Source organism: Macrobrachium nipponense, chromosome 11 (genome assembly GCF_015104395.2).
Source record: "Macrobrachium nipponense isolate FS-2020 chromosome 11, ASM1510439v2, whole genome shotgun sequence".
Classification (NCBI taxonomy): Eukaryota; Metazoa; Arthropoda; class Malacostraca; order Decapoda; family Palaemonidae; genus Macrobrachium; species Macrobrachium nipponense.
In genome coordinates this window covers 92,020,745-92,047,083 of record NC_061087.1, presented here as the reverse complement: position 1 = coordinate 92,047,083, position 26,339 = coordinate 92,020,745, and the positions used below count along the sequence as shown (strand labels likewise).

Here is a 26,339-nt window from a genome sequence, read left to right as displayed (position 1 = left end):
CTAACTACCTGTTTCCACTCACTGCTATTTAAATCAATCTCAGCCCTTTCCCCAATGTATTCAGTCCTAATCTCATCCTGTCCGTCACCCTTACTAACCCTCTTTCCCTTAGTCTTCTTCTTCTCCTCAGCACCCCTCTTATTCTTGTCCTCAGGTTTATCCTTATCCTGTGTCTTCCCCTTCTTACCTATCACAACCAAATCGCCTTCGTCACTCGTAGTCTCATCCTCTCGCTCTTCCACTTTCTTTACCACTCCTGGCCCGGCACAAGACCCAGTAGGCCTACCTCCTACAGCTCCCTCTTTCATGAGTCCCTTCATCTCATGCACTGCATTCGTCATTACTCCGAATATTTCGTCTATTTTCTCAACCATTCTCCCTTCCGCTCGTTTCACCTCTTCTTTCATTTCCACTTTTGCACTCCTTAGCATTCTTCTCATTTCCTCTAACTCGCTCTTCAGCTCCTCTCACACTACCCTCAACCTCTCATTCTCCACTTCCAACCTTTCCTTAGCTTCCCTAGCCAACTGCAACTCCTCCTTCAGCCTCTCCATCTCCTTCAACCTTTCTATCCTCACTTCCTCCACCAGTCACACAACTCACTACCCCAATCGTCCTGCAGCTGCTGCACCAGCAGTCCCTGTTTGAGCGCCAAAAAATAATGTGGCGGGATCACAAGCTCAAAACCAAACGGGCAGAATCTCTCTCTCTCTCTCTCTCTCTCTCTCTCTCTCTCTCTCTCTCTCTCTCTCTCTCTCACACACACACACACACACACACACACACACACACACACACACACCCCAATAAACCTAACCAATCCAGCTGCCAAACTCACCCTCAGTCACACTTTCCTCTTTACATGACGGAATACACACAGGACTATTGACCTACCTACACACAGAACAAAAAAAGCAAACACATGTACCCACCCCAACTCCAGATACTCAAGGCTATGCTGTGCTGTCCGCTGGTTGAGGTCGCTGAGGCACCGCCAACAACAAAGACAACAACCAAGAACCACAACCCCACAACTCAATAACAACACAACCACCAAGGAACCCAACCCAACAATATGACAACACAACACCCAATGACCACAACAACAACCAAGGAACACAACCACAACCTAACAACAAACAAGGAATACAACCACAACAAAAGACCACTGCACAAACAATCACCAACACAAAAAACCAACAACACAACGAGCCACCACACACACCCACCAACAACACCAAGAAATCACAACAGCTCACCAACAACAACCCTCAACAACTCACATATAACTCAACAGAAACTCACAAGCACAACAAATGTAACAGCACAGGCACAACAACTTCCAAACAAACAATATCAACTCAACAACAACAAAATAAAAAATAAAAATTCACAACTTAGCTCACTATCAATGCCTTCACAGACCGCTGCTGACACTACTGATTATCGCCGTTCTGACTAAAGACTGCCTCAAGACTGCCTCCAAAACACAGAACTCTTAACAACTAACTCCAGCTGCACCAGCAGACAACCCAGAACTCACTAACAGCCAATTCAATCATTAACTATCCATGCAGCAATTACACTCTCTCTCTCTCTCTCTCTCTCTCTCTCTATCTCTCCTCTCCTCTCTCTCTCGCTCTCTCTCTCTCTCTCTCTCTCTCGCTCTCATCTCACCATCTCCTCGTCTCTCTCCTCTCTCTCTCTCTCTCTCCTCTCTCTCTCTCTCTCTCTCTCTCTCTCTCACTAGAGGACGTTGTCAAATGGAACTCCCATAACTCCTCCATAACACTCAAGAAATACTGTGTATTTTAATAGTGCTTACTGTTACTGTAAGTTATCCTCTGAAGCTAGCGATCATAATTTGTAACTTGTGAATATTTAAAATTGCATTTTTTTGTGATATACATATATATTTGTAATTATAGTAGATGTTAATAAATTATATTTTACTTTTTTGCAATACCCCTTGCATAAAGTTTTTTATGTGAAAATGGCTAGGCCTTTTTTTGATGGAAAATCATGACTAGAATTTTTTTTTTTTTAACAAATGTGTTATAGTTTCAGACGTCCACTTTGCCATTTTTGCATCTAAGTGCATCCACTTTCTTGTAGGTTCCCAACTTGTATTTTTATGAAAGATGGATTTTTTTTTTTAAATTTCTCCTTTTGATTTTCCCTATTTTGGAGACTGATTTTGCCTGTGCCAAAGAGTTTAGCAACCTGAATATTGTTTATTTCTTTAGCTGATTTTACAACCTGCAGCTTAAAAGTCTAGCTGTGAACTTCCTGCCTGGCTTTTTCTTTGCTGTGATTGAAAAGGAAGAAACATTTACACCACTAATTGAAGTATGTATTAAATCTAACAAGCTGAAATCTGTTTTGGAGCTTTTAATGACTAAATTATGGCAGTACATTATGGTGAGTTATTATCAGTATAGTGGGGTAATAACAAGGAAACAAAAGGAGGCTGAAAGACAGTTCTTGATTAGGTTGTTTATTCGATGCGCAAATAATTTGGTTAGCATCTTTTACCAAAAATGAAACCTGCACAGTACAGTGTTTAATGAAGTCACCCTTTGGCAACAAAACTTGAATCATCATCTCATGGTATGGTAGATAGGATATGTGAGTATGTATGGTAATAATGAAAGAGATACGTCATCCTGTGTTTTTTGTTTAACAGTATTTTATACTCTTCTACAGAAATTGTTTGCATCTCTTGGTTACCTGGATTATGAATTTAATGTTGGTGATTGTATGTTTGTCAACCCAGATGCTTTTACATTTAAGGTAAGTCCCACTTGAAGTTGGTAAGTATTCAAAGGTGGTTTTGAATTCCATAATTACCTAACATTAATGCATATGTATATATGATATTTGGTAAAGTGAACCATTTTTGTTGGTAATTTGCATGGTTTTTACAGGAATAACTGTGACAGTAACTAATTCTTTCCAGGACAGTTGCACGAATTACATATCAAATGTAATCAGTTACTCGAGGTAACTTTCACTTCATAGTATTTCTGTTTACTCTAGTACAAATAGAAAATGTTTGCATTTGTTTGTAGATCCAACCAGCTGTACCTCCAAAAAAAGCAGAGAAAAAGAAGAATGTTGATGAAGATATGTATCCAGAGTATTACAGAAAAAGTGACAATGTAAAAGGTTCAAATGAAAAGACTCCAGATCCTTTCAGAATTGTCAGAATTTTGAAGATATTTTCTCGCAGTCCAGGTACGGTAATAACTTCTTACACACTTTCAGAATTTATGTATTCAGACCATAGTCTTCTTAACCCTTAAACGCCAACTGGACGTATTTTACGTCGACATTTTTTGTCTCGGGTGCCGTCTGGACGTATTTTACGTCGACATACAAAAGTTTTTTAAAAGTTCGCAGAAAAATACTTTTAGGCCTACCAGCCGAAAACTCTTGAATCACGCGCCTTGGGGGATGCTGGGAGTTCACGGATCAAAGTGTTGTTTTGTTTACAATCGTTACGCAGGCGCGCAAACGCGAATTTCTTTCTTGCCACTAAAAAGTATCTGTGACACATCTCTGAAATTATTTCGTCACTTTGACATAATTTTTGTACCATTTTAAATTAGCCGTTACATGGAGTATTATATATGAAAATGTGCACATTTTTATGTAGAATACAAGAAAAAAATACTCATGATTGTAGCTTTTATAAGTTTTGAGATATTTTTATATAAATAACGATAAGTGCCAAAATTTCAACCTTTGGTCAACTTTGACTCTACCGAAATGGTCGAAAAACGCAATTGTAAGCTAAAACTCTTATATTTTAGTAATATTCAATCATTTACCTTAATTTTGCAACTAATTGGAAGTCTCTAGCACAATATTTCGATTTATGGTGAATTTATGAAAAAACTTTTTCCTTACATCCGCGCAGTAACTCTTCCAAAAAAAATCATACATGCGATTGTGGTAATGTTTGCACCATTTTAAATTAGCCGTTACACAAAAGTTTTATGTATGGAAATGTGCGCAATTTCATGCACAATACAACTAAAAACAACCCATGGTTGTAGCTTTTATCAATTTTGAAAAATTTTCATATAAAAAATGATAAGTGACAAATTTTCAACCTTAGGTCAACTTTGACTCTACCGAAATGGTTGAAAAACGCAATTGTAAGCTAAAACGCTTATATTCTAGTAGTATTCAATCATTTACCTTCATTTTGCAACAAATTGGAATCTAGCACAATATTTCGATTTATGGTGAATTTATGAAAAAAATAACATTTTCTTTACATCCGCGTGGTAACTCATCCGAAAAAATCATACGTGCGATTGTGGTAATGTTTGCACCATTTTAAATTAGCCGTTACATAAAGTTTTATATATGAAAATGTGTGCAATTTTATGTAGAATACAACAAAAAATAATTGAAGGTTGTAGCTTTTCTCATTTTTGAAATATTTGCATATAAATCACGATAAATAGAAAAAAAACCACGTTCGGTCAACTTTGATTCTACCGAAATAGTCGAAAAACGCAATTGTAAGCTAAAACTCTTACAGTCTAGTAATATTCAGTCATTTATCTTCATGTTGAAACAAATTCGAAGTCTCTAGCACAATATTTAGATTTATGGTGAATTTAAGAAAAAAACTTTCCTTCCCTCCGCGCGCGGATTCTCCTCCACAAATCTCCGAAATGCGTACGTCCCATTCTCGTAATATTTGCTCCTTTTCATATTAGGCATTTCATAGAGTTTTATATATGAAAATGTGCGCAATTTCATGTAGAATAAAACGAAAAATATTTGAAGGTTGTAGCTTTTCTAATTTCTAAAATAATTGCATATAAAAAAGATATATTAAAAAATTTGACATTCGGTAAACTTTAACTCGTCAGATATGGTCTAAAACTGCAATTGTAAGCTAATACTCTTACAGTATAGTAATATTCAATCATTTGTCTTCATTTTGAAAGAAATTGGAAGTCTCTAGGACAATATTTAGATTTATGGTGAATTTTTGAAAAAAATATTTGTGTACGTCCACACGTTATGAATTCATGCATTATTTTGTGATAATATTTTCTCTGTGTTGCTTTTATCGTTTTACAATGTGTTATATACCAAAATGATCGCAATTTAGTGTAAATTACAATGAAAAAAAGTAACTTGTTACCTTTAACCGTTTTGCGCACAGCGCGATTTGAATACAATTATATATGAAATTTCGTTTTTGCGCTATCATATATCGCATTATTTATATATGATAATGATAATTTTTTTCATTTCTGATGGTTGCATACTAAACTTCAGCCAATGACAAAAAAAAGGAGCCAAAAATGAACTCTTAATCTTGAAAACTAAGCGCGCTGTGATTTTTTGAAAAAAATATTTTTTCCGCTTCCTCGCTCACTCCGAAACACCTCCGGCACACGGGAGACAATTTTTATTTTACCGCTTCGGCGTTTAAGGGTTAAGCAATTATTTATCTCCTGATTGAAGCAGTGAAACACTGATGGTAGCATTTATAGTTGTCCTTAGTAATCCTAAGTGAAGTATTTTTGTTCATATGGAATTCTTCCTTCCCTTTTGGACGTACAAGTGTGCATTAGCTGGAAGTTGATGTTTCAGCATTTTTCCTTAATTATTTAAATAATAAATTTCTTTATAGGCTATCAGTTATTTATTTTCATTGTTTCACATGCATTCTCATATCTTTGCTTTGTGTTAAGTTAACCATATTAATGTGTTCTTTTATATTCTCCCTCAATACTTTTGCGTAAGAAGTCTGATGACATTGTTATTATTTCATGTGTAGTGTGCAACATTGATTTTTCAAGTACTTGCTCTGAAATACCATGATTGGCTAAAAGTGAAGTAGAATACATTACAATGGTAATGATTTTTTAAAGCAATTGTTATTTTTTCTTAATGATTATTGTGTTTCATTCACTTAGAAGCATAAGATTCAAGGTTAAAAGAAGTGTGAAATCAGGATTTATTAATTGTTATTCACATCATTGTCTTCAAGTTAAGATTACACAAAGTTACTGTACATTCTTTAGTACAGTGAGAAATTTTCATTGTTGCAATTAGTGCAGTCTACTACTTATCATGTACTAATTTCTAATTTGTATTTGTGCATGTATGTGTATACATTATGTTTTGATATATTTCTCTCTCTCTCTCTCTCTCTCTCTCTCTCTCTCTCCTCTTCTTCTCCTCTCTCTCTCTCCAAATTTTCTACATTATATTCATTGCTTTCAAATCTCAACTTGACTTAGTGTTGAAGGAATCAGACAGAAAAATTGACAGCAATTAGTAAAATCAGAGGTTGATGAAGTAGGCTTTGGTATGTAACCTCTTCAGTTGGATGACTGATCAAACATATGTCAGTTACTGATACGGCAACAGTTACATATTTGTATTTGTAATGTTTACTATCATTCTCCAATATTTTCTTTGTATCAGTAGCTCATTGTGGGTATAACTCCCAAAGGCTATGTCCCATAAGGTAGAAGAAATTCTTTGATGTAAGACAGATTAAACATAATTTGCTGTAAGCTTGATTTTATGTGATGCCAGGAAAGGGAGCTTTAATGATTTCAACTTAAGTCTCATTCAAGTTTAACTGTACCTGTTACAGAATCTGTCCAGAGACCTAGTGAAGTGTTTGCTCGTGTCGCAAAATTCTATCGTCCTGAGAATACACACAGAGGTGTTTCAGCCTCATTTCAGGCTGAGCTTAATCTTCTTTACTGGAGTGATGAAGGTGAGATTAAAAGCACAATAAATCTGGAATTTTCAGTGTATGTATTTTCTAAATATTCTAGAAATTTAAAAACCTTTGAGAAAGAAGGAAGTGGTAGATATTACTTTTTTCTATAATCTGGCTCTTTGAAGCTACAGTACTGTAATTGTATTAAGATTATTTGTTATTGTTGTTGTTGAAGGCTTTAGCTTGTATTATGTAGAAAATTGAATATTAATTATTTCATGGTTACTATATGATTTTTAGAGTGCATTATTCACAGGGGTAAAATGGGGTTCTCCTCATAATTACCTTTGTTTATTGTTACTACTTTTTACTTTCATTAGAGATCCTTATCTTCAAATCTACATGAGTTATGTGGTACATATTTTAATAGGTTTTTATGATACCACATGAATTTAAATTGAAAAACTTTAAAAAAAGATATAATTTATGTTAGGCTTGCAGATCTTTATTTTGTCTTATTACATGGTATCGTTAGATAATGAAGGAGTGTTGGCAAAAGTAGTTGAAATTAATTGTTAGTAGGTACTTGTCTATATTGATAATATTAATTGATTCAATTTTTTTTTCAGAGGTAACAGTGTCTTTCAGTGATGTAGCTGGCAAGTGTTGTGTGTCCTATCAAGAGAACATCACTAATCCAAGTGTAGATGACTACATGAAGGAAGGACCATACAGGTTTTTCTTCTCTCAGGGCTACAGTCCTGAAGATAGAGAATTTTATGAGCCCCCAGCAAAGGCACAACTTATGGGAAGCACTGGAAAGGTAAAGAAATTTATTGGAATTCTTTGAAAAAGCCTTACCAGGTACAATGTTACAACCCTCATAAATATTTATGAATCACATATGAATAGTAATAGGGGATTTGGAATGCTTTTGATTCCTGTTAGGAACTGAGTTTATCCCGAGTAGGTTTGACATCCAGTAACATGCAACCTTAAAATGACATAGGAAGATTCCATTATACATTTTGGAGACCCTCTTATTGTCTATCCTCCAGTTTTCCCCAAGTATAGTAAAATGTTTTTGTCACAAGCATCCAAAGTTATGTACACTAGATAAGTGCTGTACTGGTATATTGTGGCCGGGGGATACTTTGTTTACATTTTGAGATGTAGAATGCCTGGGTATGCTTCAGCAAACCCAGACTCCTACCACTATGTATTGTGAATTAGACATGCATGTGATTTATGGGATGTTGATGAGACAAACTGTGTTTTCTAACCCAAGCTTGCTTAATTTTCTCAAGTAGACCATCACTCATCTTTTTAGTTCCCTTTACAACCTCATTTCCAAAGTACACAAAATACAATACACTGTATGACACTGAAGCACACCAGTGGGTCTGTGTGGTGCTTTTGTTGATAGACCACTGCTTTGCTGTTACCAGTTAGATGACTTGAGTATGGGGAGGGGGAGGCATGTGTCTTATCATCATGGGATGTCTCTGATGAATAGCATACTGATCGTATGTCATCATAAGGGATTGCCTTATAGGACATCTCCTCTGTTGGAGATGCAAGTTTCCTGGGCAGCTCAAGAACTTCTCAACTGTATTTAGTACAGTTACTTTGATAATGCACAAGTTGACAGTAGGATATTTAAAACGTATTTGTGCTGAGCATTTTGTCGTAGGACATTCCTTGGAGGTTAACAGACATTCTTGGCTTCCAGAAGCTCCGTCCAGCTCCTGAATTCCTAACTTGCCTGGCGTCCAGCTCGCCTGACTCCAGTTACAGCCAGGCGCCAGCACATGCTCCAAGCATCCAGGAGCACTCATCAACTCTGAGGGAAAGGAGTGAGCTCTTTGTTTAATTGGAGTTGTTTTAGGTATTTACCTGAGCAGGACTTGATAATCAAGAGGGTCTTCTTATCCTTTGATGGTCAGTCAAGCACCCCTTCACCATCTGATTAAGATTGCTTTGTCCTTCATCCTAAAGAAAATTATCTCTAATACACTCAGACTCGGGAAAACAACTTTGCTTTTCATAAGCGAAAGCTAAGAACATCAGAGCAGCCTCTACCTCTGTAGATTTCAGGCACCTATGCCCCTTGCTTCCATTCCGCATCGACCTACTGGGATTATAATTGGCCTTCGCGTCTCACTATCATAAGAAGTGGAAACAGAACCACTTGCTTTGATGGTGCTAGCTAAAGTCTGTCACTAGCTATAGAGCTTCCAGAACCTCGAGCTACTAGCTAACTAGTTTTCCTGGTGCCCAACTATAGAGCTCCCCGTGCCTGGAGCTTAGGCTTTGCCTGATGTCAGCTACAGTCTGGCACCAACTTTAGAGCTTACGGTATCCACAAACTCCCAGCAGCTCGACTGGAACCCAACACACCTGGCACCAGCAGTATTTATATCTCTGAGAGCTAGCACAGCTCACTTGGCACCTTCTCCAGACTGGTACGAGCTGTTATCTGTCACTAGCTACAGAGCTTCCAGAACCTCGAGTTGCTAGCTTGCCTGACGCCCACTACAAGTTTGGCTCCAGCTATAGAGCTCCCTGCACCCAGAGTTTTGGGCTTCCCTGGTACTCAGCTTGCATGGCACCAGCTACACTATGGTGCCAACTTGAGAGCTTACGACGTCCACAAACTCCTAGCAGTTTGACAGGTGCCCAACCTCAGACTTACGCCAGGTTAACAGTGTTTAAAATTCTTCGATACCACAGGATAAGGACTGGCATGGTATGTCAAGAGGAAGCATAGGATTTTCTCTTATCTCTTCACTTTATATCAAAGTATAGAGATTTTAGTAGCCAGGAGATACTATCAAATTATAAAGAGTTTTTAGGAGCACCCACCACTTAGTGAATGGGTTGTGGTGTTCTTTCAGTGTAGGTGACAGTGTTTCTGGTTGTTTTTATATGTCGGTACTGCACCCAGGGCAAGGACACCTTTTAAATTTTTGCTAGGTATCTCACAACTCCTTAACTGTATAACTTTGGTAGCCATCAGAATACTCCATCGCTACAAAGCTCCCACTTAACCCTTAAACGCCAAAGCGGTAAAAAAAAAAATGTCTCCCGTGTGCCGAAGGTGTTTCAGAGTGAGCGCGGAAGCGGAAAAAATATTTTTTTCAAAAAATCACAGCGCGCTTAGTTTTCAAGATTAAGAGTTCATTTTTGGCTCCTTTTTTTTTGTCATTGGCTGAAGTTTAGTATGCAACCATCAGAAATGAAAAAAATTATCATTATCATATATAAATAATGCGATATATGATAGCGCAAAAACAAAATTTCATATATAATTGTATTCAAATCACGCTGTGCGCAAAACGGTTAAAGGTAACAAGTTACTTTTTTTTTGTTGTAATGTACACTAAATTGCGATCATTTTGGTATATAACACATTGTGAAACGATAAAAGCAACACAGAGAAAATATTATCATAAAATAATGCATGAATTCGTAACGCGCGGACGTAAACAAATATTTTTTCAAAAATTCCCCATAAATCCAAATATTGTCCTAGAGACTTCCAATTTCTTTCAAAATGAAGACAAATGATTGAATATCACTATACTGTAAGGGTATTAGCTTACAAATGCAGTTTTATACATTAAACTTCCCTGCCAGATATATACTTAGCTATAGACTCCGTAGTCCCCAACAGAAATTCAAATTTCGCGGCACACGCTACAGGTAGGTCAGGTGATCTACCGCACTGCCCTGGGTGGCAGGACTAGGAACCATTCCCGTTTTCTAATCAGATTTCCTATGTCGCCCGGACCATCAACATTGTTGTTGGTTCCTCTTGACTGGATTTTCTTTTTTCATCGACAATTGATCTTCTTGACCGACTTTTGGTGACGTATCTGGATTGTTGGATTGGCATACGCTTTTGTGGACTGTTTTGTGGACTTGCTTTAGAATTTTCTTAGAATGTCTGACGCCGGAATGGTGATGAGATATTGTGTGAATGTAGGCTGTAAGGTGAGGTTGCCGAAAGCTTCGGTCGATCCTCACACCGTATGTAAAGGTTGCAGAGAGTATGAATGTTCTTTTACTAACACTTGTAAGGAATGCGAGAATTTGAGTGAGAAAGAGTGGAAGAATCTAACTACTTATTTGAAGAAGTTAGAAAGAGAGAGAGAGTGAGGAAAGCTTCCTCTAGAAGTATGAGTGGTTCTAGATCTAATGAGCTAGTTCCTAGTTTGGGAACTTCTTCCCCTCTTGTAAGAATTGCCACTTCTCCTTCCTTTTCAGCCTCTTCACCTATTGCAAATCCTGCAGATTCGGCAAAGGAACTTGCGGATCTAAGAGCCGCTTTCAAAATCATGGAAAACAAAATGGCTGCTTTGCAAGGTAAGGCTAGTGATTATACAGTGGACAGTGATATGAGTGTCCCCAGTGTAGTGGAGGGGGCGTCTGGTCGGCTCCACAACGCTCCCAGGTCTAGACCTCTTCCAAGCTCCCAAGCCCAGAGGAGAAGGAATGTCAAAAACCGTAAGGAGGTTGTGGAGATTCCCCACTGATCAGGTGTCCCTTTGGCAGGTTCTGTGACACCCCAGACTGCCAGGGATCGCTATTGTAAAAGCATCCTGCGTGAGTGTTTCTCGTCGTCTGGATCTTCGTCCCCTAGACGCGGTTGGAGGGATTCTGATCGCTCGCGACCATTGAAGAGGAGTTGGAAAGCACCAGCTCTTGACTCGAGCCCGGAACGCTTCCCAGAGTCGTCTCCTTCAGATGTTAAGAGGGCAAAGAGAGCCCTATTGTCACCCGTAGTTGGCGTGGAGCCCATAGACACCTCTACTCCTCCTTCGCCTCCTCCCGAAGAGGAGAAAGAGGAGGCTACTAAGAGAATCCTCCTCTCTATGCAAGAACAGATATCTTCGTTAGTGGGAGTGCTCTCAAAGGAACCTCCTCGAAGGAAAGATACTTCCCTTCCCATCAAGAGGTCCTCTCGACGTATGGAGGTCCCTGCCGCCAGGAGCGAAGCTCCTACCAGGAGTGAGGCTCCTAACAAGAGCGAGGAGCCAACCAAACGCAAGGCTCCTGCTAGGAATGAAGAGTCGTTCAGGCGCGTGGCGCCAGCCAGGAGTGAAGAGTCAATCAGGGAGTCAACTAGACGCGTGACTCCGTCCAGGAGTGAAAAGTCAACCAGGCGCGTGACTCCAACCAGGTGTGAGGAGCCAAACAGGCGTGTGGCGCCAGCCAGGATTGAGGAGTCACCCAGGAGGCAGGAGCCAGGAGTCAGGAGTCACCCAGGAGGCAGGAGTCAGGAGTCAGGAGTCAGGAGTCAGGAGTCAGGAGTCAGGAGTCAGGAGTCAAGAGGCAGGAGTCAGGAGTTGGAAGTCAACCAAGAGACAAGGTTCGACTAGACTCGTGTCCGAGATAGTTTTTGGTGGCTCTTTCCCAGACAGAAGCACCTCCCCTTCGGATCGAAGGAGGTCTTGGAAAGACTCATCCTCCAAACGGGAACGTTCTCCCTCTTCCGATCGTGTATTAGAAGAGGTGTCAGAAGACGAGTTCCCTACAAATGAGGGACTGTCTAACTACAAGACGTTAGCCTCCTTATTGCTTCAAGAGTATGGAGACTCTCTTAGCCCGGCCGCTCCTCCTTCGCCTCGTTCGCTCTTCTCGAGTACTACGACCGTAAAGTCCTCTGCTTTCCTTAAAATGAAACCAGCGATTTCTATGAAGAAGGCCCTCCAGTCTCTAGATTCATGGATGGACACGAAGAAAGAGTTGGGCAAAACAGTGTTCTGCATGCCTCCTTCCAAACTCCTTGGAAGGAGAGGCATTTGGTACGGGACAGGAGAAGCTATGGGTCTTTCTCTCCCTGCATCAGCAGACGCAGACTTCTCAAATCTGGTTGATGCCTCCAGACGACACTCTTTAGGGTCGGCCAGATCGACATGGAGCATTTCTGAGTTGAACCACCTTCTTAAAGGACTATTCATCGTCTTAGAGGTGTTCAATTTCCTAGACATGGAATTTCTCAACAACCCAGAAGTTCTTCATAGCGTCCTGGCATGTATGGACAAGGCAGTCCAAGACGGCTCGGGGGAGGTTTCTTCCCTATTTGGAGCAGGTTTGCTAAAGAAGAGATCAGTGTATGGATCCCTCTTGTCTAAGACTGTTTCTCCGAGGCAGAGAACCGCATTATTGTTCGCCCCTTTGTCCTATCATCTGTTCCCTTCTCAGTTGGTGAAAGATATATCACGCTCACTAACTGAGAAGGTGACACAAGACCTCCTTGTGTAGACAACGAAGAAGAATCGCCCTATAGTGTCAACTATTAAGAAGGACTCTTGTCCTCCTCAGCAGCCCTTTCGTGGAGGTGCAATGGCTCGTCCCCCCTCCAGAAAGAAGAGCTCAGATAAAAGAGGAAGGTGTTCCTTCAGGCCCTTCAAGAAAGGAAAATGACTCTCAGATCCTCCGAACACCAGTAGGCGCCAGACTCCTGAACTACGCAGGAGCCTGGGCGCTGAGAGGAGCCGACTCCTGGTCGGTGTCTGTTCTAAAGAAGGGATACATCATCCCCTTCAAAGACAGTCCTCCCCTAACCTCTACTCCTCGGGAACTGTCCGCAAGATACAGAGACCCTATAATGAAAGATACGCTCCTTCGAATGGTGGATCAAATGTGGGAAAAGGAGGCCATCGAACTGGTGCAGGATCCACTCTTCCCGGGATTTTACAATCGCCTTTTCCTAGTGCCAAAGGCTTCAGGGGCGTGGAGACCGGTACTGGACGTAAGCGCGTTGAACTGATTTGTAGAAAAGAAGAAGTTCCGAATGGAAACGTCCACCTTGGTGATGTCAGCCCCACGTCCAGGAGATTGGATGGTCTCGCTGGACTTACAAGACGCGTATTTCCACGTCCCCATTCACCACTCGTTGAAGAAATATCTTCGTTTCATGATAGGGGGCAAGATTTTTCAATTCAGGGCTCTGTGTTTCGGCCTGTCTACAGCTCCTCAGGTCTTCACCAACCTGATGGCGAATGTAGCGAAATGGCTTCTTCTAGAGGGAATCAACATCTCCCTCTACTTAGACGACTGGCTAATCAGGGCCAAGTCAGAGAGCCAGTGTTTGGAGGACCTTATGATAACTCAAAATCTGATACAGTCTCTGGGATTACTCGTAAACCTCGAGAAGTCACAACTGATCCCCAGCCAGAACCTAGTTTATCTGGGGATTCAGATGGATTCTCTGGGTTTTCGGGTGTTTCCTTCGCAAGAGAGAGTCACTCGAGGCTTGTCAAAGATCTCGAACTTCTTAGAGAAAGAACACAGTTCAGCGAGGGAATGGTTGAGCCTGTTAGGGACTCTGTCCTCGCTGGAGAAGTTCTTTTCTCTAGGGAGGCTTCACATTCGCCCTCTACAGTTCTTCCTGAAAAGGTATGGAATTGGAAGACGGGGCAACTTTCAAACTCTTTTCCGATCCCCCAGGAGGTGAAGAATCACTTGAAGTGGTGGTTCATCCCTCTCAAAAAGAACGAAGGTTTGTCCCTTGCCCTGCGGAACCCCAACCAAGTGTTATTTTCCGACGCTTCGGAGTCGGGATGGGGAGCTACGCTAGGAGCAAGGGAGGTGTCGGGCACCTGGACAAAGGAACAGGTGTCTTGGCATATCAATTGCAAGGAACTAGTAGCCATACACCTGGCTTTAAAGTTCTTTGAGGCGGTAGTCAGAGGCGGGGTGGTTCAGATAAACTCGGACAACACCACGGCTTTGGCTTACATCCGCAAACAAGGAGGGACTCATTCGTTCTCCCTCTACCAGCTAACAAGAGATCTGTTAATCTGGACAGAGGAAAGGGATATAACTCTCCTCACCAGATTTGTACAAGGGGAGCGAAACGTAAGAGCAGACAGACTAAGCAGTAGAAATCAGGTCCTTCCCACAGAGTGGACTCTCCACGCAGAAGTGTGTCAAAGTCTGTGGTCCCTGTGGGGGAGACCTCACATAGACCTATTCGCTACGTTCCTCTCCAAGAGGATAGAGATATTTTGCTCGTTAGTAGAAGATCCAAGAGCCTTTGCAATCGACGCATTTCTCCTAGTTTGGTTGGGTCTGGATGCCTACGCCTTTCCCCCATTCAAGATTCTTGGGGAAGTGCTCAGGAAGTTCGTGGCTTCAAAGGGGACGAGGTTGACCCTCATAGCCCCATTTTGGCCAGCCCAAGAATGGTTCACGGAGGTATTGGAGTGGATGGTGGACTTCCCCAGATCTCTGCCAAGCAGAATAGATTTACTCAGACAACCCCACTTTGAGAGGTTTCATCGCAACCTCCCCGGTCTCGCTCTGACTGCCTTTCGACTATCGAAAGACTCGTCAGAGCAAGAGGGTTTTCTCACAAGGCTGCAAGCGCTATCGCTAGAGCCCGCAGATCCTCAACTAGGCGAGTATATCAATCGAAGTGGGAAGTCTTTAGGAGATGGTGTAGGACGAAGAAGCTGTCCTCCTCCAATACCTCTGTAACCACCATTGCCGATTTCCTCCTTTTTCTTAGAGAGGAATCGCAACTTTCTGTGTCAACCATCAAGGGATACAAGAGTATGTTGTCAGTGGTATTCCAGAATCAAGGGCTGGAGATAGCAAATAATAAGGATCTCCACGATTTGATTCGGTCTTTCGAGACTTCGAAATCGAAAACTCCGAGAACACCTAGCTGGAATCTGGACGTGGTCCTGAAATTCCTCTCCTCGGACAAATTCGAACCTCCACATCTTGCCTCCTTTCGGGACATTACTAGGAAGTGTTTATTCCTATTGTCCCTCGCGACAGCCAAAAAGGATGAGCGAATTGCACGTTCTGGACTCTAAATTTGGCTTTAAAGGAGATGCAGCTATCTGTTCGTTCCAGACATTGTTTCTGGCAAAAAATGAGAACCCTTCAAAGCCTTGGCCCAGGAGCTTTGAAATAAAAGGCCTATCTAACCTGGTAGGTAGAGAGATAGAAAGGTCTCTTTGCCCGGTTAGGGCTCTTAAATTTTATCTCGATAGAAAGAAGCAGGTGGGAGGTTGTCAACAGGGTCTTTGGTGTGCTGTGAAGAACCCCAAAAGACCCATGTCTAAAAACGCCTTAGCCTTCTTTGTGAGAAGTGTGATTATTGAGGCGCTCAAGAATTGCCCGGATGAATCCTTCAGACTTCTAAGAGTTAAAACTCATGAAGTAAGGGCGGTAGCCACGTCGCTAGCGTTTCAAAAGAATATGTCTGAAGAATATCCTAGAAGCGACATATTGGAGATGTAATTCAGTTTTTGCATCGCATTACCTGAAGGATGTAAGGGTGACCTATGAGAAATGCTTCTCTCGCGGTCCGTTTGTTTCAGCGGATACGGTACTGGGACTTGGAGCAAAGACTGATCCTTAAAAAATTTTATAGATGTACATAAACCCTCTTGTCAGATATCTTCCTGGTTTCCTACTAGCAGGGGTGCTTGACGTCGCACAGGCGGCCGTTGCCTTTGTTAGTGGGGAACTAGGTGTGTATGTGGCTAGTAGGGGGGTACAAATTTTTTGTTTTGTTTTATAAAGTGTGCATGTTTTTTGTTTCGAGTTATTGGTTGTTTGTAAGGAGTTTGGGGATAACTCCTTGCAATCTTTAGAACTAACATGAATGTTAGGATCAGGTGATCGGGATCGGTGTTGTGCTCCTTGAACAAGGTGTATTGTCATGTTAGTGGATTAGCACCCAATGACAAAGGCCTTTAGGCTCTGCCGAGTAAGTGGATAAGACCCCATTGGCAGACCCACAAGAACTCTTAGCCATAGATCAATATCTCGCTGAGGCTCTTGAGGCGAAGCAGACTCCTGGGCAGTAGCCACGAAGTCTTCCGTCTAATCAGGTAGGAACCAAGGTTTTATTAATACCTACAACATATGTTGTTTACCGGTCTATTTCAGTAGTTAGCTGTCTCTTACCCACCACCAATGGGTGCCAATCAGCTAAGTATATACGTATCTGGCAGGGAAGTTGAATGTATAAAAATGATATTGTCATGATACAATAAAGTTTTATACATACTTACCTGACAGATATATACGATTAATGGCCCACCCAGCCTCCCCGCAGGAGACAGGTGGAAGAGAGGAAATCTGATTAGAAAACGGGAATGGTTCCTAGTCCTGCCACCCAGGGCAGTGCGGTAGATCACCTGACCTACCTGTAGCGTGTGCCGTGAAATTCAAATTTCTGTCGGGGACGACGGAGTCTATAGCTAAGTATATATCTGTCAGGTAAGTATGTATAAAACTTTATTGTATCATGACAATATCAATTTTTGACCATATCTGACGAGTTAAAGTTGACCGAATGTCGAATTTTTATATATATATTTTTTTATATGCAATTATTTTGGAAATAAGAAAAGCTACAACCTTCAAATATTTTTTGTTTTATTCTAAATGAAATTGCACACATTTTCATATATAAAACTCTATGAAATGCCTAATATGAAACAGCAAATATTCCGAGAATGGGACGTACGCATTTTGGAGATTTGTGGCGGAGAATCCGTGCGCGGAGGGAAGGAAAGTTTTTTATTTTAAAATTCACCATAAATCTAAATATTGTGCTAGAGACTTCGAATTTGTTTCAATATGAAGATAAATGATTAAATATTACTAGACTGTAAGAGTTTTAGCTTACAATTGCGTTTTTCGACCATTTCGGTAGAGTCAAAGTTGACCGAAAGTGGTTTTTTTTCTATTTATCATGATTTATATGCAAATATTTCAAAAATGAGAAAAGCTACAACCTTCAATTATTTTTTGTTGTATTCTACATAAAATTGCGCACCTTTTCATTTATAAAACTTTATGTAACGGCTAATTTAAAATGGTGCAAACATTACCACAATCGCACGTATGATTTTTTCAGAAGAGTTACCGCGCGGACGTAAAGAAAATGTTATTTTGTTCATGAAACTTACCTGTCAGATATATATATAGCTGTATTTTTCCGAATCCGACAGAAATTTAAACACTTACGACACACGCAGTGGGAGTCAGGTGGTTAGTACCCATTCCCGCCGCTGGGAGGCGGGTATCAGGAATCATTCCCATTTTCTATTCATAATTTTTCTGTCGCCGGTGCTGGAAACACCTGTTTGCAGCACCTCCGTCCAGATTTTGGAAACTTACTAGCTACTTGAGTATCCCTTTTGGTTTTTCTTTGGTATCTGAATTGGATCGGTGGCTTGGCACACGTTGACTTTGGTTTGAATTGATTTTTGGTATTGAATTTTCTTTGATCAAGATGTCAGGGTCTAGTTCTACTAGCGCTAGATTTTGTTCGATAGCTGAATGTAGAGTAGGCTACTGAAAGCTTCAGTAGACCCACATTCTGTTTGTAAAGTGTGCAGGGGGAATGAATGTACGTTTGAAAAGTCGTTGTAAGGAGTGTGAAAGACTAACAGAGTCGGAATGGAAGCGTATGAAACCTATCTTAAGAAACTTGAACGAGATAGGTTAAGGAGGTCTTCCTCCAGGAGTGTTTCAGGTAGGCAAGATTTAAATTATTCTCCTGCTAACCCTCCTTCTGTAGATTATGCTCCTACCCCTGTAGTGTTGCCTCCGGCCCCTGAGACAGTGTCGGTAGAAGGTAATACGTTATCGCTAATTCTTGAATCGATTCGTAACTTAGAATCAAAGTGTTAGCTCTGGAGAGCAAAAGTGAAGAAAAGTGCAGTGAAAGTGCCCCTTGTGTAGTGGAGGGTGCGTCAGATCGGCCTCATTTCGCCTCTAGACCTAGACCTCTGCTTGACTCCCAGATTACGGGGAGAGAGCATGTCGAAAGTCGAAGGAGGGTTACGAGGAACCCCCACCGATCTGGCGTGCCTTCGGCAGCTTCTGACGAACATACCCAGACTGCCAAGGAGCGTGCGCGTGCACGTCTTCTCAAGGAGTGCTTTTCTTCTTCTGAAGCTTCCTCCCCGCGCAAGGGGTGGAGCTCTCATACCGCATCACGTCCGCTGAAAGGACGGCTCGCGTGCGGGACGCTCACTCAAGTTGTTCTCCGGAACTTTGCTCGTCGCCTGATAGTGCGTTTGCTGCTTTTTCCTCCGCAGAAGAAGCGTAAGGATTCGTCGGAGGCGGAGTCTTCCCTATATGTTTCTTTCGAGCGCCGCAGTCGCTCTAAGGGGTGCGTGAAGCGGCGGTTCCTGGGAGTAGCAAGAAGGCGTCCCCTCGCCGCTCTCCTGCGCACAGGATCAGCCCCTCCCCGAAAAGGAGGCTTCACCTACAAGCAAGTTTCTTCAGTCTCTTCAGCAGCAACTTCGAGATGTTTTTCCTTCGAGAAAGACTGCTCCACGTCGCCGTAAGGATGACAACCTTCCTGTGAAGAGGTCGAGGCGTTCTCCCTCTCCCTCTCTCGCTCGTCTCTCTCTCCGTTTGAGTCTCCCTCTAGAGTTAGTCCTGCTCCCCAGCAACTTTCTAGAGGAGGCGAGAAATTCGTTTCTTTCTCGCTCTCGTGAAGCGGTTGTTTCCGCTGATACGAAACTTGTGGATAAGAAGCGAGTTTCCTTAGATGCAGAACGCGCTTCTGCGAAAGTCAAACGCGCTTTAGTGGACGCCGAACGTGACTCGGTGCAAGTTTCGCGAGCGCCAGTGGACGCTCAGCGAGTGTTAGTGGACGCTCGGCGCGCACCAGTGGACGCTCGGCGCGCACCAGTGGACGCTCGGCGCGCATCAGTGGACGCTCGGCGAGCATCAGTGGACGCTCGGCTTTCGCGCACCTGGACACTCAGCGCGCACAAGTGGACGCCAGGTGTACACCTGTGGAGTTTGAGCGCGCTTCTGTCGGCGCCAGTAGAGTGGCTTCGGACGCAAAAAACGCAGCGCATACGGACGTCAGTTTTCCACTTCCGCAAGCACAGGCGGAGGCGGGAACTCTTCCTGTTCGCCGTTCTTTCTCTTTTGAGAAAGCTCGGGACTCTTCTTTACTTCCTCCGACTTCTCCAGTGTCGGAAGAGGAAGTTAGTGACGCTTTCGTCGAAAGGGACGAAGAACAGCAGTTGGCTCCAGTTTCGACGGACTACAAGGTTTTGACTCGTTTACTTCAGTCAGTCTTTGCAGACATCTTCCAACCTGAAGCTCCACGTACTCCTCCCTCTCAGTTTTCGTCTTCCAAAGCTGCTAAGATCTCGGGCTTTGTGAGGATGAAGAAGTCGCTTTCTACGAAGCAAGCTTTTAGAAAGGTCCATGATTGGATGGAAAAGAGGAAAGCTTCAGGCAAGACTTCTTTCGCTTTACCACCTTCAAGACTTGGTGGCAAAGCTGGTATGTGGTATGAGACGGGAGAAAACGTCGGAGTTAAGCTTCCAGCCTCAGCTCAAGGAGACTTTGGTAGCATTGTAGACGCCACCAGAAGATCTTTTTTGTCTTCCTCGAAGGTCTCGTGGACACATAGCGAGTTAGACTTTCACCTTAAAGGCCTCTTCAGGACACTAGAGGTCTTTAATTTCTTGACTGGTGCCTGGGGGTATTGGATGCCAGGTCCAGGAGTTCTGATTCCATCACTCTGGGGGAGCTGTCCAGTGTATTGTCTTGCATGGACAAGGCCGTCAGGGATGGTTCTGAGGAATTGGCTGCTCATTTCAGCACGGGACTGCTTAAGAAAAGAGCACTTTTTTGCAATTTCACTGCAAAGTCGGTCTCACCAGCGCAAAAAGCGGATCTTCTTTTCGCGCCTTTCTCAGAACATCTCTTCCCCCAGTCTATGGTAAAGGACATAGCAGCCAGTCTCCAGGAGAAAGCAACTCAAGACCTTCTGGCTCAGTCTTCTAGGAAGCCTGCTACTTCTTCGGCTTCTGGGTCCTCTGCTTTGAAGAAGTCGAAGCCCTTTCGACCCGCTTCTTCCTCGAAGCCAGCCCCTCGAGGAAGAGGCTCTTTCAGAGGCAAGACTCCCGCTCCTTCCAAGAGCAAGAAGTGAGAGGGAAGTCCTTCAGACACCGGTAGGAGCCAGACTTCTACATTTCGCGGAAGCTTGGGAAGAGAGAGGTGCCGACGCTTGGTCTCTGGACATCGTCAAGAAGGGGTACAGAATTCCTTTCCTGTCGTTACCCCCGCTGTCTTCGACACCAAAGGATTTGTCTCCGTCGTATCAGGGAGAAAAACAGACAGTGCTTCACGATCTATTAGATCAAATGATCGAGAAGCAGGCAGTGGAACAAGTCTTTGACCGGGGTTCTCCGGGGTTCTACAACCGTCTGTTCCTAGTGCCGAAGCAGTCAGGGGGGTGGCGCCCCGTTCTGGATGTCAGCAGTCTGAATCGCTTCGTTACCAAGCAGAAGTTCAAGATGGAGACACCTCAATCCGTGCTTGCAGCTTTAAGACCGGGGGATTGGATGGTCTCGTTAGACCTTCAGGACGCATACTTTCACGTCCCCATCCATCCCCGTTCAAGGAAATACCTGCGGTTTGTCCTGAAAGGGAAGATTTTCCATTCAGGCACTCTGCTTCGGTCTCAGCACGGCGCCGATGGTGTTCACCGTTCTTATGAAGAACGTTGCGAGGTGGCTCCATCTTGCGGATATAAGGATCTCTCTCTACCTAGACGACTGGCTTATTCGAGCCTCATCGCCAGACAGGTGTCTGAAGGACCTGCACACGACTCTGTCGTTAGCGAAGTCCCTGGGACTTCTGGTGAATCTCGAGAAGTCGCATCTGACTCCTTCTCAATCCTTAGTCTATCTGGGGATTCAGATGGACTCAGTGGCTTTTCGGGCTTTTCCGTCCCAGGGGCGACAACTTCAATGCCTGGACAAAGTGTCGGCCTTTCTGGGGAAGGAAACATGCTCGGTGAGGGAATGGATGAGTCTGCTGGGGACCATTTCCTCACTGGAGAAGTTTGTTTCTCTGGGAAGGTTGCACCTCCGACCACTTCAGTTCTTCCTCTCAAGCAATTGGTCACGCAAACAGGATCTAGAAGAGGTCTTGCTTTTGACGGAGGAAGTGAAAAAGCACCTCAAATGGTGGTTGGATCCAAAGAAGCTTGCGGAAGGTCTTTCGCTCAAGCTTCGGAACCCCGACCTAGTGTTGTTCTCCGACGCGTCCTCCACCGGTTGGGGAGCAACACTGGGAGGGAGAGTAAAGTGTCAGGCACCTGGAGAGGGGAACAGGTGTCCTGGCACATCAATCTAAAAGAACTCTCAGCGGTTTACCTCGCTCTGAGGTTCTTCGAGGAGGAAGTCTTCCAGCAAAGTGGTTCAGATAAACTCGGACAACACCACAGCCTTGGCATACCTCAGGGAAACAGGGGGGAACTCACTCTCATTCTCTGTTCGTCATCGCGAGGAATATCCTGATGTGGGCGAAGGCGCAAAACGTCACGATTCTGACAAGGTTTGTGTCAGGCGTGGAAAACGTGCGAGCGGACCTTCTCAGTCGGCAAGGACAGCTTCTGCCGACGGAATGGACCCTTCATCAGGAAGTATGCCAGGCGCTATGGAAGCTGTGGGGACGTCCTCATGTGACGTTTTCGCAACTTCCCGAACGAAGAGACTTCCGCTGTATTGCTCCCCAGTTCTGGACCCGGGAGCAGTGGCAGTAGACGCCCTACTGTGGAATTGGTCGGGGACTAGACGTTTACCGCTTTTCCCCCATTCAAAATACTCGGGGAAGTAATGAGGAAGTTCGCTGGCATCAGAAGGAGCGAGAATGACCCTCATCGCCCCCTTCTGGCCAGCGGCCGACTGGTTCACGGAGGTGATGTCCTTCCTAATAGACTTTCCGAGGACTCTGCCCCTAAGGAAAGATCTACTCAGACAGCCCCACTTCGAGAGGTACCACAAAAACCTCCCCGCTCTGAGTCTGACTGCGTTCAGACTATCAAGAAGTTGGCCAGAGCGAGGGGTTTTTCAAGACCTGTGGCAACGGCGATTGCCAACGCAAGGAGGCCCTCCTCAGTCGCAGTTTACCAATCAAAGTGGGCTGTCTTTAGAAGTTGGTGCAGAAGGAAGGGCATTTCCTCCACCTCAACCTCTGTGAGCCAGATAGCAGATTTCCTTCTTCATCTTAGGAAAGAAGCGAAACTAGCCGTTCCCACGATTAAAGGCTACAGAAGCGTGCTTTCTGTGGTCTTCAGACATAGAGGACTCGACTTAGCGAATGATAAAGACATTCATGATCTCATTAGATCATTTGAGACTGTGAAAGTTCTCCAACCTAAGGTACCATCGTGGAACTTAGACGTGGTACTGAAGTTCCTCATGTCGAGTCAATTTGAACCGCTCCATTTAGCCTCGCTTAGGAATCTTACTAAGAAGACTATTTTCCTAACCGCTCTGGCGACGGCGAAGAGGGTTAGCGAAATTCAAGTCATAAGCAAGCATATTGGGTTCAAGGATCATAGTGCAGTTTGTTCCTTAAGTCCTACGTTCTTGGCAAAGAACGAGAACCCTTCCAACCCTTGGCCGAGAACGTTCGAGATCAAGGGGTTGTCGGAGCTAGTGGGACCTGAAGCTGAGAGAGTCCTGTGTCCTGTCAGGGCTCTCAAGTTTTATTTGCAGAGAACTAGAGCATGCAGAGGTTCTTCGGAGAACTTGTGGTGCTCTGTGAAAAAACCAGATCTTCCGATGTCGAAGAATGCACTGGCGTTCTTCTTAAGAAGTACGGTTAAGGAAGCCCATGAAAAAGTGTGGTGAAAGTGACATGGAGCTTCTGAAAGTGAAAGCCCACGAGTTGAGGGCTATTGCTACTTCGGTGGCTTTTCACAAGAATATGGCAATCAAAGACATTTTGAGCGCCACTTATTGGCGAAGCAATTCGGTGTTCGCTTCACACTACCTGCGGGAGGTGAAAGCAACATACGAAAATTGTTACTCGCTAGGACCATACGTCGCTGCAGACACTGTTTTGGGGGCAGGAGGTAGCGCTCATCCTATCCTTTAATGGTTTAGGGGAGTTTTTAACTTGTGTTATGGTTGTGGGTTGACCGCCTGCGGCGGATCTCCCTTCCATTAGCTTAGTCTATGTGGGTATACTTTTGGTAGGCTACGCCAGGTTGGTTTGGTTTTTACTTCGTGCCCTCATTTGTATGGTCTATGGTCTAGTCACGTCGTGGTCTCGCCCCTGTTGACAGATCATCTGGAGTGCACCAGCTATATAGGTCTCTACCTCGCTGGCAACTCTAGTAGCACAAGCAGACTTACGCGGCAGTAACCTCGAAGTCAGCTATGCTAACAGGTAAGGAATCAAGATATCAATTATCTGCATATATATGTTTCCTAAAATCTTCTATTCTGTCTACTCCCACCACCAAAGGTGGGATTCAGCTATATATAATCTGACAGGTAAGTTTCATGAACAAAATGATATTGTAATGATACAATTAAGTTTGTTCATACTTACCTACCTGGCAGATATATATAATCAAGTACCCACCCACCTCCCCTCAGGAGACAGTGGAAATAAAAAATTATGAATAGAAAATGGGAATGATTCCTGATACCCGCCTCCCAGCTGGCGGGAATGGGTACTAACCACCTGACTCCCACTGCGTGTGTCGTAAGTGTTTAAATTTCTGTCGGATTCGGAAAAATACAGCTATATATATATCTGCCAGGTAAGTATGAACAAACTTAATTGTATCATTACAATATCATTTTTTTCATAAATTCACCATAAATCGAAATATTGTGCTAGAGACTTCCAATTTGTTGCAAAATGAAGGTAAATGCTTGAATATTACTAGAATATAAGCGTTTTAGCTTACAATTTCGTTTTTCAACCATTTCGGTAGAGTCAAAGTTGACCGAAGGTTGAAAATTTGTCACTTATTATTTTTTATATGAAAATATTTCAAAATTGATAAAAGCTACAACCATGGGTTGTTTTTAGTTGTATTGTGCATTAAATGCGCACATTTTCATATATAAAACTTTTTGTAACGGCTAATTTAAAATGGTGCAAACATTACCACAATCGCATGTATGATTTTTTTCGGAAGAGTTACCGCGCGGACGTAAGGAAAAGGTTTTTTCATAAATTCACCATAAATCGAAATATTGTGCTAGAGACTTCCAATTAGTTGCAAAATTAAGGTAAATGATTGAATATTACTAAAATATAAGAGTTTTAGCTTACAATTGCGTTTTTCGACCATTTCGGTAGAGTCAAAGTTGACCAAAGGTTGAAATTTTGGCACATCGTTATTTATATGAAAATATCTCAAAACTGATAAAAGCTACAATCATGAGTATTTTTTTGTATTCTACATAAAAATGCGCACATTTTCATATATATAATACTCCGTGTAACGGCTAATTTAAAATGGAACAAAAATTATGTCAAAGTGACGAAATAATTTTAGAGATATGTCACAGATACTTTTTAGTGCGGCAAGAAAGAAATTCGTGCTTGCACGCCTGCGTAACGATTGTAAACAAAACAACACCTTGATCCGTGAACTCCCAGCATCCCCCAAGGCCCGTGATTCAAGAGTTTTCGGCTGGTAGGCCTAAAAGTATTTTTCCGCGAATTTTTAAAAAAACTTTTGTATGTCGACGTAAAATACGTCCAGTCGGCACCCGAGAGACAAAAAATGTCGACGTAAAATACGTCCAGTCGGCATTTAAGGGTTAAGTAGAGACAACCAACCTTCAGCTTTACTGCCAAGCCACTACAGGTTAAGTTGAGTGACAACCAGTTGCAGTTTTATACTGCAGGCTCTCTTAACTGATAAGGAATGACAAGCATTGTATTCAATGCTAGTAACTTTTCTATTTCAAATTCATTACATGACTTAATGTTTTGGAGTAGAATACTATATCCATGTATCCCACCTCCTGTCAATGTGGGATTCAGCTATGTAATTACTTGGTAAGTTACTTTTTAAAAGATTAAATTTTTATTTATAAAATAAAGTTTTTTACATACTTACCAAGTAATTACAGAATAGGAGCTCACCCTCCTTCCCTCTGGTGGATATAGGGCATAAAACGAATGAGGATTATCTGCTAGGTTGTTCCAATATGCCGTTAGTGGGACGGGCTGTTACTTTCACAAACAATATTGGACCACTACCAGCGAAATTTTGAATTTAGGCTGCTGTATGAGTGGAAATTATAGTTATGTAATTACTTGGTAAGTATATATAAAATTTTATTTTATTGTAAAAATGTAATTTTTGTAAAAGCTCATGTTTCCTTTAAATTTTAGAGAGAATTGGTAAGGTACAGGTATAACGTCAACATATCTATATTTTCCATTTCAGGGTAAAGGAAAGGGAAAAGGAAAAGGAAAGGGCAAAGGTAAAAGTTCTGAAGATGATGAGCAGAACAACACATCCCAAGGTTTTGAAGGATATCCGCAGATCAAACACAAGCTTCGAACTCTTGATGTCTTCTCTGGATGTGGTGGTAAGAATGAATTTGAATCTTTGTATTTTTGTAGACTTGAAAACTGATAGTATCATTCTTGTTAACTTAGAAGAATATGTGTGTCAAGCTTGATGATTATATCAGCAATTCTTATCTGATATAGAAAGATGAAAAGTGTGGAAGAGGAGAGATTTAAAGAACAGAGTAACCTAGAATCAGAGTTTTGCATTGTAACAACAAGCTGGCCTTGGGTAGATTAATGTAGAAAATATATGAAGTAAAGAAAATATGAG

General features: G+C 42.6%; 1 protein-coding gene across 1 annotated transcript in view; it reads left to right on the top strand.

Annotated features, from left to right (window-relative positions):
- LOC135207226 (DNA (cytosine-5)-methyltransferase PliMCI-like) overlaps nucleotides 1-26,339 on the top strand; it is a 164,475-nt gene that overhangs the window by 71,063 nt on the left and 67,073 nt on the right. Inside the window, exons 11-15 of the mRNA XM_064238858.1 lie at nucleotides 2,707-2,793; nucleotides 3,072-3,237; nucleotides 6,641-6,766; nucleotides 7,342-7,535; nucleotides 25,941-26,085. Of these exons, the coding sequence (XP_064094928.1) occupies nucleotides 2,707-2,793; nucleotides 3,072-3,237; nucleotides 6,641-6,766; nucleotides 7,342-7,535; nucleotides 25,941-26,085 (718 nt within the window). The remainder of the gene's footprint in view (nucleotides 1-2,706; nucleotides 2,794-3,071; nucleotides 3,238-6,640; nucleotides 6,767-7,341; nucleotides 7,536-25,940; nucleotides 26,086-26,339) is intronic.